The 13,470-nt window shown below is 32.3% G+C and overlaps 1 protein-coding gene across 1 annotated transcript in view; it reads left to right on the top strand.

Annotated features, from left to right (window-relative positions):
• LOC139517651 (cytoglobin-1-like) overlaps positions 1–5,880 on the top strand; it is a 39,934-nt gene extending 34,054 nt beyond the window's left edge. The window contains exons 2-3 of the mRNA XM_071308928.1: positions 345–582; positions 5,439–5,880. Coding sequence (XP_071165029.1) covers positions 345–582; positions 5,439–5,606 — 406 coding nt within the window. The 3' untranslated portion in view covers positions 5,607–5,880. The remainder of the gene's footprint in view (positions 1–344; positions 583–5,438) is intronic.
• The last annotated feature ends 7,590 nt before the right edge of the window (positions 5,881–13,470 follow it).

Raw genomic sequence — 13,470 nt, 5'->3', positions numbered from 1 at the left:
AGATCTTGTTATAGGCTATCGTAAGGTTATATTCATCGTTCTCAGGTAGATCTTGTTATAGGCTATCGTAAGGGCATATACATCGTTCTCAGGTAGATCTTGTTATAGGCTATCGTAAGGTTATATTCATCGTTCTCAGGTAGATCTTGTTATAGGCTATCGTAAGGTTATATTCATCGTTCTCAGGTAGATCTTGTTATAGGCTATCGTAAGGTTATATTCATCGTTCTCAGGTAGATCTTGAGACCGATTAAAGATTAACCATTTAGTCGGGTTAGACTTTTGTCTTAATATAAATGAACCTTGCCATTAGCATGTAACATAGTTTGTTTATATATTTACAGGTTTTTCGAAGTTCAACCGAAGTTGAAGGTACTGTTTCCAAAGATTGTCCGGATAAATGACCAAAATGAACTGGAACTTGGGACAGATATAGAAATGCTAAGAAAACATGCTTCAATTGTAATGCACAGTTTAGCTGCAGCTATTGAAAGTCTAGACGAATCAGAGGCCTTGAATTCCGTCCTTCTAGAAGTGGGCCGTCAGCATGTAAAGCGTAATGTTAAATCCAAAATTATATTGGTAAGTCTATAACAAACAATAAGCTCATTCTCGCTATAATGTGATAAAGGAGCATGCAGACAGCAGGACCAAGTCAACATTGTAATTAAGAAATAAACTAAACACAAATATCATAACAAACCAGTATGAAATTTCGACAGGAACAATATAAGTCAGTCCTTACTGTGAAAAAAACTCTGGAAATTGTTTGGTAAGTAATCATATGTTATTTGAAAATGTTTTAATTAATTCGCCCAAACGTAGTGACTTTTTAACAGGAAAGTTGCGCGCAAACGTATTTGCGTTTTGTTACGCGAACGTGTTAAATTATTAGTACTGCAACCAGAGTTCATTTTTTAAAACTTTAATGGTCCGGAAGAACACACACCTAAATTATATATCGCTGGAAAGAGGAAAACGTGTACAATAAGAAAAGTTGGGTCGTAAAAATCCAGAGTGGTCACAATTTTGTGAAATTGAGGTCAAAGGTCAGACCTAAAAATATCAATATTTCAACCACAAGGACAAAAAGGAGAAATATTCTGATATTTATTCAATAGAATGCTACAAAAACGATTCAATCATAAGCATATGCTATAAACGATGTTAAAACGACAAATTTGACTACTTATATGAAGAGCTGCCATTACAAAATGGCGTTGATTTGGAACCTTCTGATTGTTTTCCATTTAAGACATAGCAAAAGAAGAAGTGGCCTTGACCTTTTCACATCCATAAACTTTCATATTGTGTATAGTATTTCACTATAGTATATTACAAAATTATTTTCTAAAGTTTAAAACACCACTTTATCAAATTATTTCAATATTTTTTCTATCTTTGAAAAAAACAAAATTCAAGCGCTGAAACAGTGTTTTTAATTTTGCATCTTAAAGGTTGTGTATTTTGTAAAAATTAGTATCTAGTTATAGATAAATACATATTGTGTTTTTGCAAAGTCTGGACAGAGCAGTTATAACACAAAATATACTATAGTCACCCGAGGCGAATGCGAGGTTTAAAAAAAAATTGAGTTTTAACAAAGTCAGTTTGGTGCATGAACATTTTTTTAGTGGGATAATCCTGGTAAAAATAACTCATTAATTTTTTAAGGGAAGGATGAAAAATTATACAATGCAATGCCAATTTTCTAATGTTCTAATTCAGAATCAGTCATGATCCTTATATAACTTTTAAAAGCGACACACAATAGCTCAAGTATTCATAAAATAGGGACACGAATCAATCTCTTAGTCATCATATGCGGATTCAGTACGCGTAAAAAAAAAGGTATAGAGAATTAATAAATAAAAGAATTAAAAGATGATAAAGAAAAACAAAAACAAAAATACCAAAAAACAAAAAAAAAACAAAAAACAAATATAAAAAAAAAAAGATTAAGTCTGATGTCTGCTAATTTTGTATAGTTACTAATCCACCAAATTATCCTGTAAAGCCTCTTGGTAAATGCACCAAGCTTGATTAAACTTGTCAAAACATTTATTTTTAATTGATATCTTCTTCTCCAAAATATAATGATGCTTTATTTTTTCAATCAATGCTGTTAAACTTAATTCTCCTTTAAAATATCGTGTATTATATATATATTGTTTAATCCAGAGAAAAATATTGTTTTGAGGGTCACCTTTGTACATTCGTGATAAATTTCCAAACAAAAAAATATCCTGTGTAAATGGTATACTTATACCATTTTGGAGAAACCACATTTCAGTTTGCTCAATTAATTGTTGTACATAATAACAGTCCCATAGTATATGTTCAATTGATTCAAGTTCAGTCTTCCAAAAAGTACAATATGGGTTTTGCACTATCCCAATTTTGTTTAAAAACGTATTTGTTGCCAGAATTTTATGATTAATTCTATACTGAAGCCATTGTAGCTTAGTATTTTTTGTAATAGCAAATGGTAGTTGAAAAATCTTTTTCCAGTTTTGATTTTCTAAAACTAAAATTGCTTCCCATCTTTTTACTCCTGTAGGAACAGTGTTGTTTTTGTTTAGCACCAAATACATATCTTTAGATCCCTTTTTGCTTTTGAGAATGGTCTTTATAACCGATGGTATGAAAGGAGATACTAATTTATAATCTCCCCTATTAATTTTTTTGGAAGTCTTAGATAGCATAGAAATTATGCTATTATATTTCATAATGTCTATATCCATCTGAAAACACTCCTGAAATTGATAAAAATTTAGAAAGGTACCATTCTCCCCAACAATATCATTTACATGTCGAATACCCTTACTATGCCAGTCTTTGAAAAACAGTGGTTTGTTGTCAATTTGGAATAGGTTATTCATCCAAACTGGACTGGAAAGAAAATATTCCCAGTCGTGCAAATTCATTTCTTTTTCAATTACCATTTGCCAAGCACCCAGTACATCTTTCCAAAATTTATTCTTAATGCGTTGCTGTAGCTGCTTTACATAGCTATTACCACAACTAAAGAATCTATCTTTATCAACATATGACAAAAATATATTTCGCCATTTACAATCATTTTTACAAATTCTTCTTATCCAAGTACATTTCAAAGCATTTATAAAAGCATGTAAATAAGTACTTGGTTATGCATGGATAAATGATTACTCACATTAATAAGCACAACTTAAAAGACTGTCAACACGTTTAGAGGACTCAGTTTTGCGTAGTTTTCTATTTTTTTTAAAGGTTTTTCTTATACACAAAAACCCTGTTTTCATATCCAAACTACAAGGAAGAAACTGAGCGCGAGATCGTATAAAAGTGTCAGGTTGTGAGGATACATGTCGATCAGTTTGATCACATATATGGATTTCTGTTGTTTCTAATTTAAAGTTCCCCAAGGGTGACTTGGGAAACGAAATATGGTCACTTGGTCTTCCCCCGACAGGCAGTAAAACGAAGTGGGGCGTCCGTTTGGCTGTGCGGGATGTATCAAGTTCGCAGTCACTTCCGGTCAGAATGGGGACGTTAAATCCGATGCCTCGTGTAAAGGGAGTGTCACGTTCTTTGCACGTTAAAAACCCTTGCATCAACTCTTTGAGGGGTCCGTAGGTGGCTTGTTGCAATGGACAATTTCTGTCCCTATCCAATATACCATCATTTTCCATTGGCAGTCTAAATTTTCCCGATCATCATCCCGAATGGCCTCTATTATGACAAAACCTACCTATTGTTTTTATTGTTAACTTTTTCTCATCCTGAACATGCATGAAATATTTGTCACTGGACGTTAAGCAATCAACAACCAATCAATCAATCTAATCTAAAGATGCACCAAGTTTGCCTTCTGGTGCAAGTCTCATAACATCACTGATGATTCGCCCACGGAAATCAGAATATCAAGAGAAGTTAGTTTTAGCATCACCTTGTCACACACCAAATCTCTGCGAAACTTCAATAGTACTTTTCCCCCGACCACTTGCATGTATATTAATTGCTCTGAGGTTAAACATTGACATACAATGTATTTTCACACAATGTCAACTATAGTCATTATCCGGAAAAACCTCTTATCCGAAGGATTTGGTTAACTTTTATATAAAGTCAAAATTTTATTAACAAAAATATAACTTTTTTACAGAAAATACACGAAAGATCTACTATATATATTCAAATCACTCAAAAATAAATTAACTTCTCCTACAAAATCTACTTAATCGCATCGAAACTATCAAATTGATTGTGAAGGAAAAAATAAATGGTGGAGCTGATTGACGGATAGGAAATTTCCGTAATTAAAAAAGGTACAAATGATGTTTTTATTTTTGAGTTTTTGACAAAATTGTTTGGAATTTGCCCAAAATAATTTGCATGCAGTATCGCAATAATATGTTTTGTCCTCTCAAATGTCAAATACTGTTTTTGAATCATATGTTTTCTCGTTTTCAAAGAAAAACGCGTTAAATTTCTATCTAAAAAATCAGCCAACTTTAAGTTTGAAAGTTTTACTTGGAGATGGTATTATATTTATGTCTTCATCATTCCGATGATCCTTGATGATATGTGCATAGAAAATATTTACGAAAATAGCGGGAAATTTAACCAAAAAATATATTTTTGGATTTCAAGGTAACTACCCAAAACCGTAAATTGAGGGGTACCCCCATTAAAGGGATAAAATAAAAAAATGTGACCATAGAAACTTTTTACGACCCGATGGAAATTAAAATATAGATATTATTCTATCATTTAAAACAATTCCCAGCCGTGTGTTATTCCGGACCATTAAACTCGTTAACTAAGCGTCTTTTTCGATGTCAGTTGCAGTACTATATCCACGTCATAGAAAAAAATAACGCAAACATAACGCGACGTAGATAGCACGTATGAGACTCCATGTGAATCAAGTTATACATTGGTGTTTTTTTTAAAGACGTTAAACAACAGAATCATTTTTTTACCGTAACCTTATACGAAATCATATCCTAGAGACTATAGTAGGTAATCCATTTTCGTGATTCAATTTTTGTTAACCCATACTATTGTTTATGATACATTTAAACTAATCACTTTTTTTTTTGAAAATGAAACAAATTATGTATAAATAGTGTTTCTTAATACAAAATAAATTATTTCATCGTTGTATACATCAAGTAAAGTTAGTTCAAATATATATATACCAAAAAAAAGATGTGGTATGATTTCCAATGAGACAACCTTCCATAAGAGACCAAATGACACAAAAAGTAACAACTATAGGTCAGCGTCAATGTTTGTTTTTTGTTGTTGCAATATTTCATTTCATTTCTCAAGCCATGAAACGTATTTTATAATAGCGTTTATATGATTGAATAGAGAGCAGTGAACTTGTTTATGGTATTTTATTCTTTTTAGAAACACGCAGTTGTGACTATGTCATCTTTTTATTTCAGCGTCTATGGCCTGCTCTCAGTTATGGTCTTGAGTCATATTTGAAAGAAAAGTACACAAAAGAATCGTCGACAGCTTGGAAAAAAGTGTTCTTCTATATAGTGAAGCAAATGAAACTTGGGATGATGGCATCAGATAGTGAAGAAGAGGCTACTACATCATCGTACTGAAATATCCTTGAAACATATTTGAACAAATCTTAATGTGCTACTACATCGTAATGAATTATTCCTGAATTATAATGGAAAACAAACTTATAGTGCAAACACATATGCGCAAGAGTAATATATATGTTCATATCAATACGCAAGCAAACTTCAAATGCATTTTTATCTTTTTGTCATGACTTGTTATATATTTTCTTCTTTTTTGTCGCCATTGTTGTAACAACAAAATACGATTGAACCCACTTCCTATTCGGAACAATAAAAAATAATTATAGATTTATTACTATCATTCATAGGAAGTTTTCAAGAAGACCAATCACATTGCGCAAAATCGACAATTCTGTAGATATTAGTACACGAATTTTAGTGACAACATTTCCAACTGAGTATGCCCCTCTTAGTACAAAAAATAATATACTCAAGACTGCCATCTTAGTTCAAAAATTGATATGGTAACTCTTCAAACTCCAGACAAACATTATTATTCTAACTCTTCGAACTCCAGAATACCTTCAAAGTAGTTCAAATATTGATAGTGTTACTCTCCAAATTCCAGACTTTCATCTTAGTACAAAAAAACACTAAATTATAACTCTTCAATTCCAGACTATCTTCTAACAATATAAGTTAATACATGTATATTAACTTTTCAAACTCCTGACTACATTTCTTAGTATTATCATTGATATTGCCATTTTTTAAACACCAGACTTTCCTCGAAGAATAAACATTGGTATATTGATATTGTAATTCTTCACACTTCGGACTTACTCCTTACTAGTAAAATTGATATCAAAGTTAGACTAGCTTTATGTCCTGTATATATATAATAGACAAAGCAACAAACGGCAACCAGTGAATTAAAGGCTCTGACTTGGGACAGGCACATACATTTAGAATGTGGCGGGGTTTAACACGATAGAGGGATCCAAACCTCCCATGACCTGGGACAGTGATGTAAAAGTACAACATCAGAACAAACTATAAAAATCAGTTTAAAAAGGATTAACTCATCAGGTGGATACAAATAAAAACAAATCTCATAACAACACAGATTGGACTGGACGGGTACTTGTGCATCCCAACAATAAGAAGACAATAAGTACATATCTGAGATTACTCGCAGTTACTTACAGATATTCTAGATCCAATAATAACTAAAAAAAATAATTCTAGCAGATTTCAATGGGAAAATTCAAAATTTTCTTTCAGGACATTCAGATATTTACCGATATCTGACTCAAAAACATACATAAAGTCTCATTGGCAATCATATATACCACATATTCTTTTTATACACAATACTATACATGGCAAACTATCTAATATGATGTATCAGCTCGAAACTAACATTGAAAAGACAACCGACTGTAAAGGTTGATACAAAGCATACAACTAAAATCTTACCAAGAATTTTCAGTGTAATAATGTAATAAAATGATTAACCTTGAATTGTTTGCATTTTTGTCAAAGGGTCAAAGTAAATACTTTGTCAAAGTTTTATGAAAATTAAACGAGCCAAATTAATTTTAGTGAAGGTGTTGGGTACCACCTTAAGACAATAACATCATAATTTTTAACGTTTATTCACATACCGCTAGTCTGAAAATTAATTATATGAGAAAAGTAAAATAACAAAAAAACGAACTACGAGGAATCCGGACGTCCTTAATCAAATGGCAAAATGTTAAGCTCAAACACAGCTGTCATATTCCTGACTTGGTACAGCCATTTCTGTCTTGTGTAGAACATGGTGGATTAAACCTGGTTTTATAGCTAGCTTAACCTCTCACTTGTATGACAGTCGCACTAATTCTAATTATATTGACAACGATATTTGAACAAAACAAACATTTCTAATAAAATTAAGCTATATTCTTTTCAATGAAAAAATAAACCTGGATTTCCCCAAAAATGGAAACAACTAAAAATTATTAAACTATGACTTACACTATGTGGAAATTAATATAATGAAAGACACATGTTTGTTCATAAAGCTCATCAAATATTAACGTTTTACACATCACAGGCTTTCAACTTTCATGACTAGAGACTTCCTGAAGGGCATTTTCTAGAACTATGTTGGTACAATTGATGGCATGGTGGACTGATATACAGTCAAGAAGATGTGGTGTGAATTCAAATGAGAGAACTCTCCACCAGAGACTTAATAACATGGAATGTAACAAGTTTAGTTCACCGTAAAGCTTTCGCCATCGAACAAAACCCATACTACAAATGCAGATGTTGGGTTGTTATTTATTTGCTCTTTTAAGGAATGCATGTGGCTCCTTTCAAGTATTCAAATATTCATACAAAAAGGCATGTACATTTTATTTCTAAGCATTCCTGGTGAAGATTAACCAAGAACAGAGCTTTGAACACACCAAACCTATAAGGAGTTCACATTAGCATCGATGACTGCTAGTCCCCGATTGCTTATTTAGCCCAGAAGTCAGTACTTCGGTACTAACATGATTTATAACACAAGTTTCATAAAAGTTCCGTTGTTTATCAATTAACAAAAAAAAATTCATCAGTCTAAGACGACCTATGGAGGATTTGGCTTATATGTTTAAGTACCCATAAGTATCTATAAGTGTTTGGCTTAACAATCGTTGAATTAATCGTTCCTAGTAAAGGTTGAATCAGATAAGATCTCTGCCGACAATATCTGCTTTGAAGATGACGACGAATATTTTACAGTTGTCTTAATCGCAATCCCGTCTTCTTTCCCTCGAATGTGACATCACATAATGTGTGCTTCATAGGCACATTCGGATATTGATAAATAACTCGATTGATTAACGTCCAGTTGCGAATGTTACATGTATTTTAAGAACAAAAACAGTTTAACAATAGTATTACGACCAGAGTTGAATGATTGTTTCAGTATAAAGTCCAATAGCAATTATATGATACATATTCTGAACCACAACAATTAATATTATACTAGTAGTTAAGTTATACAAGATTGGACTACATTGACGAATAGAAAGAGTAATATGTTGGAAACAGACCACGTCCGGACCCCCATAAAAGACTTGTTCCAGGGGTTTCATAACGAGAAAAGAACGTCACACAATAGTTTAATGAGTCATCAGATTTAAAGCCCTGATTTCGACCGAATGTGGCTATGTATTTATACATCACACAGAGTCAAACTAGTGTACCTACTTTAACAAGGGTTAACTATTCGGAAGAAGAACACGGATGACATTTTTTTCTATACTAATTTTTTATTTTATTTCTAATTCGTAGCTTATGCCCCTTTAACCATGTAGAAAGTGGGAATAATTTTCTAGGAATACATTTGATTCAGGGATTATCGCTCTTTGGGTATAACTGCATGGTGAAGCGATAGCAATAGCTAATTAATTTTTGGTGATGTACCCTTTTATACTTGTTGCGAAAGCAAATTTACAGATCTAACATTGTTGGGTTGATGTTTAGACGAGTTGTATATATATATATATATATAGATTTTTTATAGTGTCTCAATTTGAATATATTGACATGAATCATTTGACATCGTGCTATTACCGAAGAAGGATATCTGTTATCCGAAATATCTAATATTTGTTCATTTTATAGTTATTTAATGGTGATGTTGTACCTTTTTGACTTGTTATATATTATCTTTTGTAGTGTACAGAATCATATTACATGATCCATCGCCCTGTAAGATTAATCGTTGACTATTTATTCAGTTATTTTTTTTGATATATCTGTAAATTTGCTTACGCAAATTGTTTGTTCTTCCCTCGCCGGGATTCGAACCCATGCTACTGAGATATCGTGACACCAAATTGCCTGCACTGCAGCCGTCCCGCTATACTAGACCACACGACCACCTGGGCTTCATAATTCTAACATTTACTAATATTAAGCACAACCAGGCTGAAGCTAGCGAACAATAGCTAGCGAACAATAAGCCAGCAAACAATCAGGCGATATATCGAGAAACAAAACCAAAAAAACAGAATAAGACAACAACGGCCATTAAATAAAAAAATATTTAAAAAGGCAGAAAATCCGTCCAAATATTGCAATTTCAACTCAATTTTGAGATGGTTTTTATTCCATACAAAAATAATAATAAATCAAGTCAAATCTCTTTTTAGCACATTGTAAAATTTTGGAAAGTATGTACAAAGTCATGACTTTTTCTAGTGAAACTTTTAAACGTCTGTACTTTACTTTGTATATGAGATAGGATTTCATTTTAGACTTCCTTGGTGACAGAAGGACAAACAGACCCATTTCGAGTTTGTCCGTCACTGAAAAAAACTCGTCAATTATGTGCTCCTTTATGACGTCATTTACCAGATAGACGGGATCGCCTGTATCCCTGCACTATAAACGTTCATCAATCGTCTTAGTGATCGTCATTGTGCAGGATAAACAAGAAATAATATTTGTTTTGTAGGTTCTTTAACACAATTCCTTAATGAGAGCAGTGCTGAAAGACAATTGTGAGAATTCAATTTGCCAAATAATTCGTGCAATATAGCTTTACAGTTTTCCAACCACTCGCTCAACATTGGAACGAAAGCGACGACGCCCCCAAACGCACGAATGATGTTCACTTAGTTTTTGACGGAAATGCATCGAACTCGAAAGTTATCTATTATTCTTAGAATACATCAAAACATTTACAAATATTTATCAAAACAAAGTGTGAATTATGAAGCAGAGAAAAATAAAGGTGCTGATTGACTGATTGTTGTTTGCTTGCGTTTAGTGGCAATTATTAGAATGTTCGATACCACAAAACGAATTTCCCTATAAAGTATTGGTTTCATCGGATAAGGTTGTGTTTGGTTGTAAAGTAGATATGAGTATTTTCATCGCCTCAAGGACATTCTTATGTCTTTATAACCTGATAAATTAAGGCGACTACAGTGCAATAATGTTAAAATAAAACAATGAAGAAAAGACGAATCAAAGTCCGTATAGTGTAAGCGTCCCATGCTATACATGAAACTCTTTCCATGCGACGAATCTTATTCTTTTCTGGCGAATTATGTAATAACCCAAAAGATGTCAGTTAACCTTATCACGCTAATAATGTTTCAAATCTTTTGGAAATACACGAAAAGAAGATATTCATGTGTGTGCTGTTTACGAAACCCCATGTTTTCAAACGTTTTTAAATGTTAACAGAGCTGAAAAAAATCATATAATGAATTACAATGAAAAAAGATTTACTTTAGAATATGTTTCTTCTACATTTAAACAGTCATGTGTATTCCCAATGAAATCATGTGTAAATAAAAACACTTATATACCTCAAAACTGACCACCTTTAATTTATCCCTTTCAGATGAAATGCGACGGTGAATTTCATAAAGACTTTGGCAGATGATGCATAGTCTTTCAATGTTGGAAAATGTTTGAGTTATCACGGCCTACTTCTTAAATCTCTGCAAGCAGTAACATTCAACAGTGGGTTAATTATTATTTGTTAGATACCAAGGTTTCGGCTACGTTTGAACCACGAATTTAGATGTCCAATTATGTTTAGATTTTTTATGAATGGTGAATTTTGTAAAAGCACGATATTAAATATCCACAAAATCTAATTTGTCCTTAATCCACGGAAATTGGTATCCACGAAAATTAATGAATCCCCAGTAGATATAACTGATGTGTTGTTCTATGCTTTGGATGACTCCGTGTTGTTCTATGCTTTGGATGACTCCGTTTTGTGTTGTTCTAGGCTTTGGATGACTCCGTGTTGTTCTATGCTTTGGATGACTCCGTTTTGTGTTGCTCTATGCTTTGGATGACTCCGTTTTGTGTTGTTCTATGCTTTGGATGACCCCGTTTTGTGTTGTTCTATGCTTTGGATGTTTCCGTTTTTATGTACATTTCAATCCGTACAATAATTCAGGCATTTTGTAAAATGCCTTTCAATTTTTCCAGGCCTGAAAAAAATGTAAAAAAAAAAATAATCAGTATATAAATTGCCTAAATCTTGAAGGCATTTTAGTAAATGCCTAAAGTTTTCAGGCGTTTTACAATATGTCTAAATTAAGAACATGCCTATAAAATTCATAAAAAGCTCTTCAAGCGGACAACATTACGAAATAAGTATAATAACTATGTTTATATCCATACTGCCGGTGGGTATCCAGGATTTTGAACAGGGGGCTGGCAAGTAAACATTAAGAGTCAGAATTATAACACGATTCATAAAGGTTACGTCATTTTATGTTTGTATGATTTTTAGGGGGAAGGGAAGTTTAACTAGATCATTTTCGAAAACCTTTTTTTAGGGTTTCAGTAATTGTTACTGTATTATTTTTACATTACACCATGTGAAACCTTACTTGGACGTGTAGCAAAAATGACCATCCGTTCTAATGGTCACGACTGTAAATGGAAAAAATAAACATACAATAGCGAAAACAAACCAAAAAACTGAATCATCAGACCTAAGAGGATAAATGTCACGCGATTGAGTTAATTTTGAAATAGCTGTACTCTTTCTAATAATTTAAACGTTCGAAACTTAAATGATTGATATCCGTTTAAAGATTTTGACTTTATTTGTAAGGTATATTGGTCAAGTCGGATATGTTTTCCACAAATATGTTCAGTGGTATCTTTGTATTCACATTACACGTCTAGATCCATTGAACTATTAAAATTTAAAAAAAAACTTAACCTTTGCTGCAAATTAATCAATCCACTGATAGAATAATAAAAATATAACCAAACAATATTTGAAAGATGACACTGAAATATATTACATGTACAGAAAAACCTATTGCCATAATTAGATACATAACTCTTTAAAAAAGAGCAGACTCAATATTTCGTTTGAAGTAGTTTATTCAAGTTTTACTTGTATATGCTGAAAATGAAAATGAATACGAATTAATTAATTTTTTTTAGTTTGAATTAAATTGTCAAATGGAGAGCAAGGATATTTGATATAAAAGACATGAGTAAAAGACACTGTACTGTACAAAACATGATAGACAATATGACAATGATTGTTGTCGATTTTCCATTTTTTTCTTTTTTTCCCTTCTTTTTCTATTTGTTTATGATATAATTTGAATAAGAAAAGTGTGTGTTTAGAGATGGGAAGACATCATTTTAATAAGAAATTATAGAGGCATAACTATCACAATTTAACATCACGTCGATAAACACAAAACAATTAAATATGACCTGCATGACTTATTTTCCGGAAAGGTCCGCCTTATTGACAACTTTCCCGGACACATTATCCGTCGATGACGAAGGTAAAGCAATGTAAATATATATACTGGGTTTGTAAGTAAACTAAACGAATTCATAATTTTGAAAATGAATACAAAGAGTACCAAAGAGTTTTATACGGCCTACTGGCTTGTTTTCTGTGTTTTTTTGTTATACCAACAATCAGCAAGTAAGTGTTTAAAAAAATAAAAACGACATAAAAAAAAACATCTAAATTTAGCCAAAAATTATAATGACAAAATGAAATCAAATGATTATATATAATTATTATTTTTTTTTGTCTTGATGGGAGTTGTTATTTTTGCTAACCAAGAGGACAAAACGAATAATATAAAATGAAACTTGTATGATGGTATATAGTAAACTTGGTTTTTGGTTTTTTGGATTGTTCTTTTTGTTTTTGTATTGCCCTGGGGTAGGGGGATGGGGTCTCACTGGTATCTTTATATTGTTTGAAGTATTTCATAATCAACAAGTCCTATTGTACGGGCGCAGGACATTTTAGCGAAAAATTTTGAACTACTAGGGGACATTTGAGCGCCGCCATTTTAGCGCCGGATTAACCCGTTCACCTGTATGTTCGATAGCCTATTTTGGCGAAAACTGACCTACCAGTTGAATAATACTCACT

This window comes from Mytilus edulis, chromosome 3, assembly GCF_963676685.1.
Source record: "Mytilus edulis chromosome 3, xbMytEdul2.2, whole genome shotgun sequence".
NCBI lineage: Eukaryota > Metazoa > Mollusca > Bivalvia > Mytilida > Mytilidae > Mytilus > Mytilus edulis.
The sequence above is the reverse complement of the archived record's forward strand: the minus strand, read 5'-3'. Positions and strand labels throughout refer to the sequence as shown.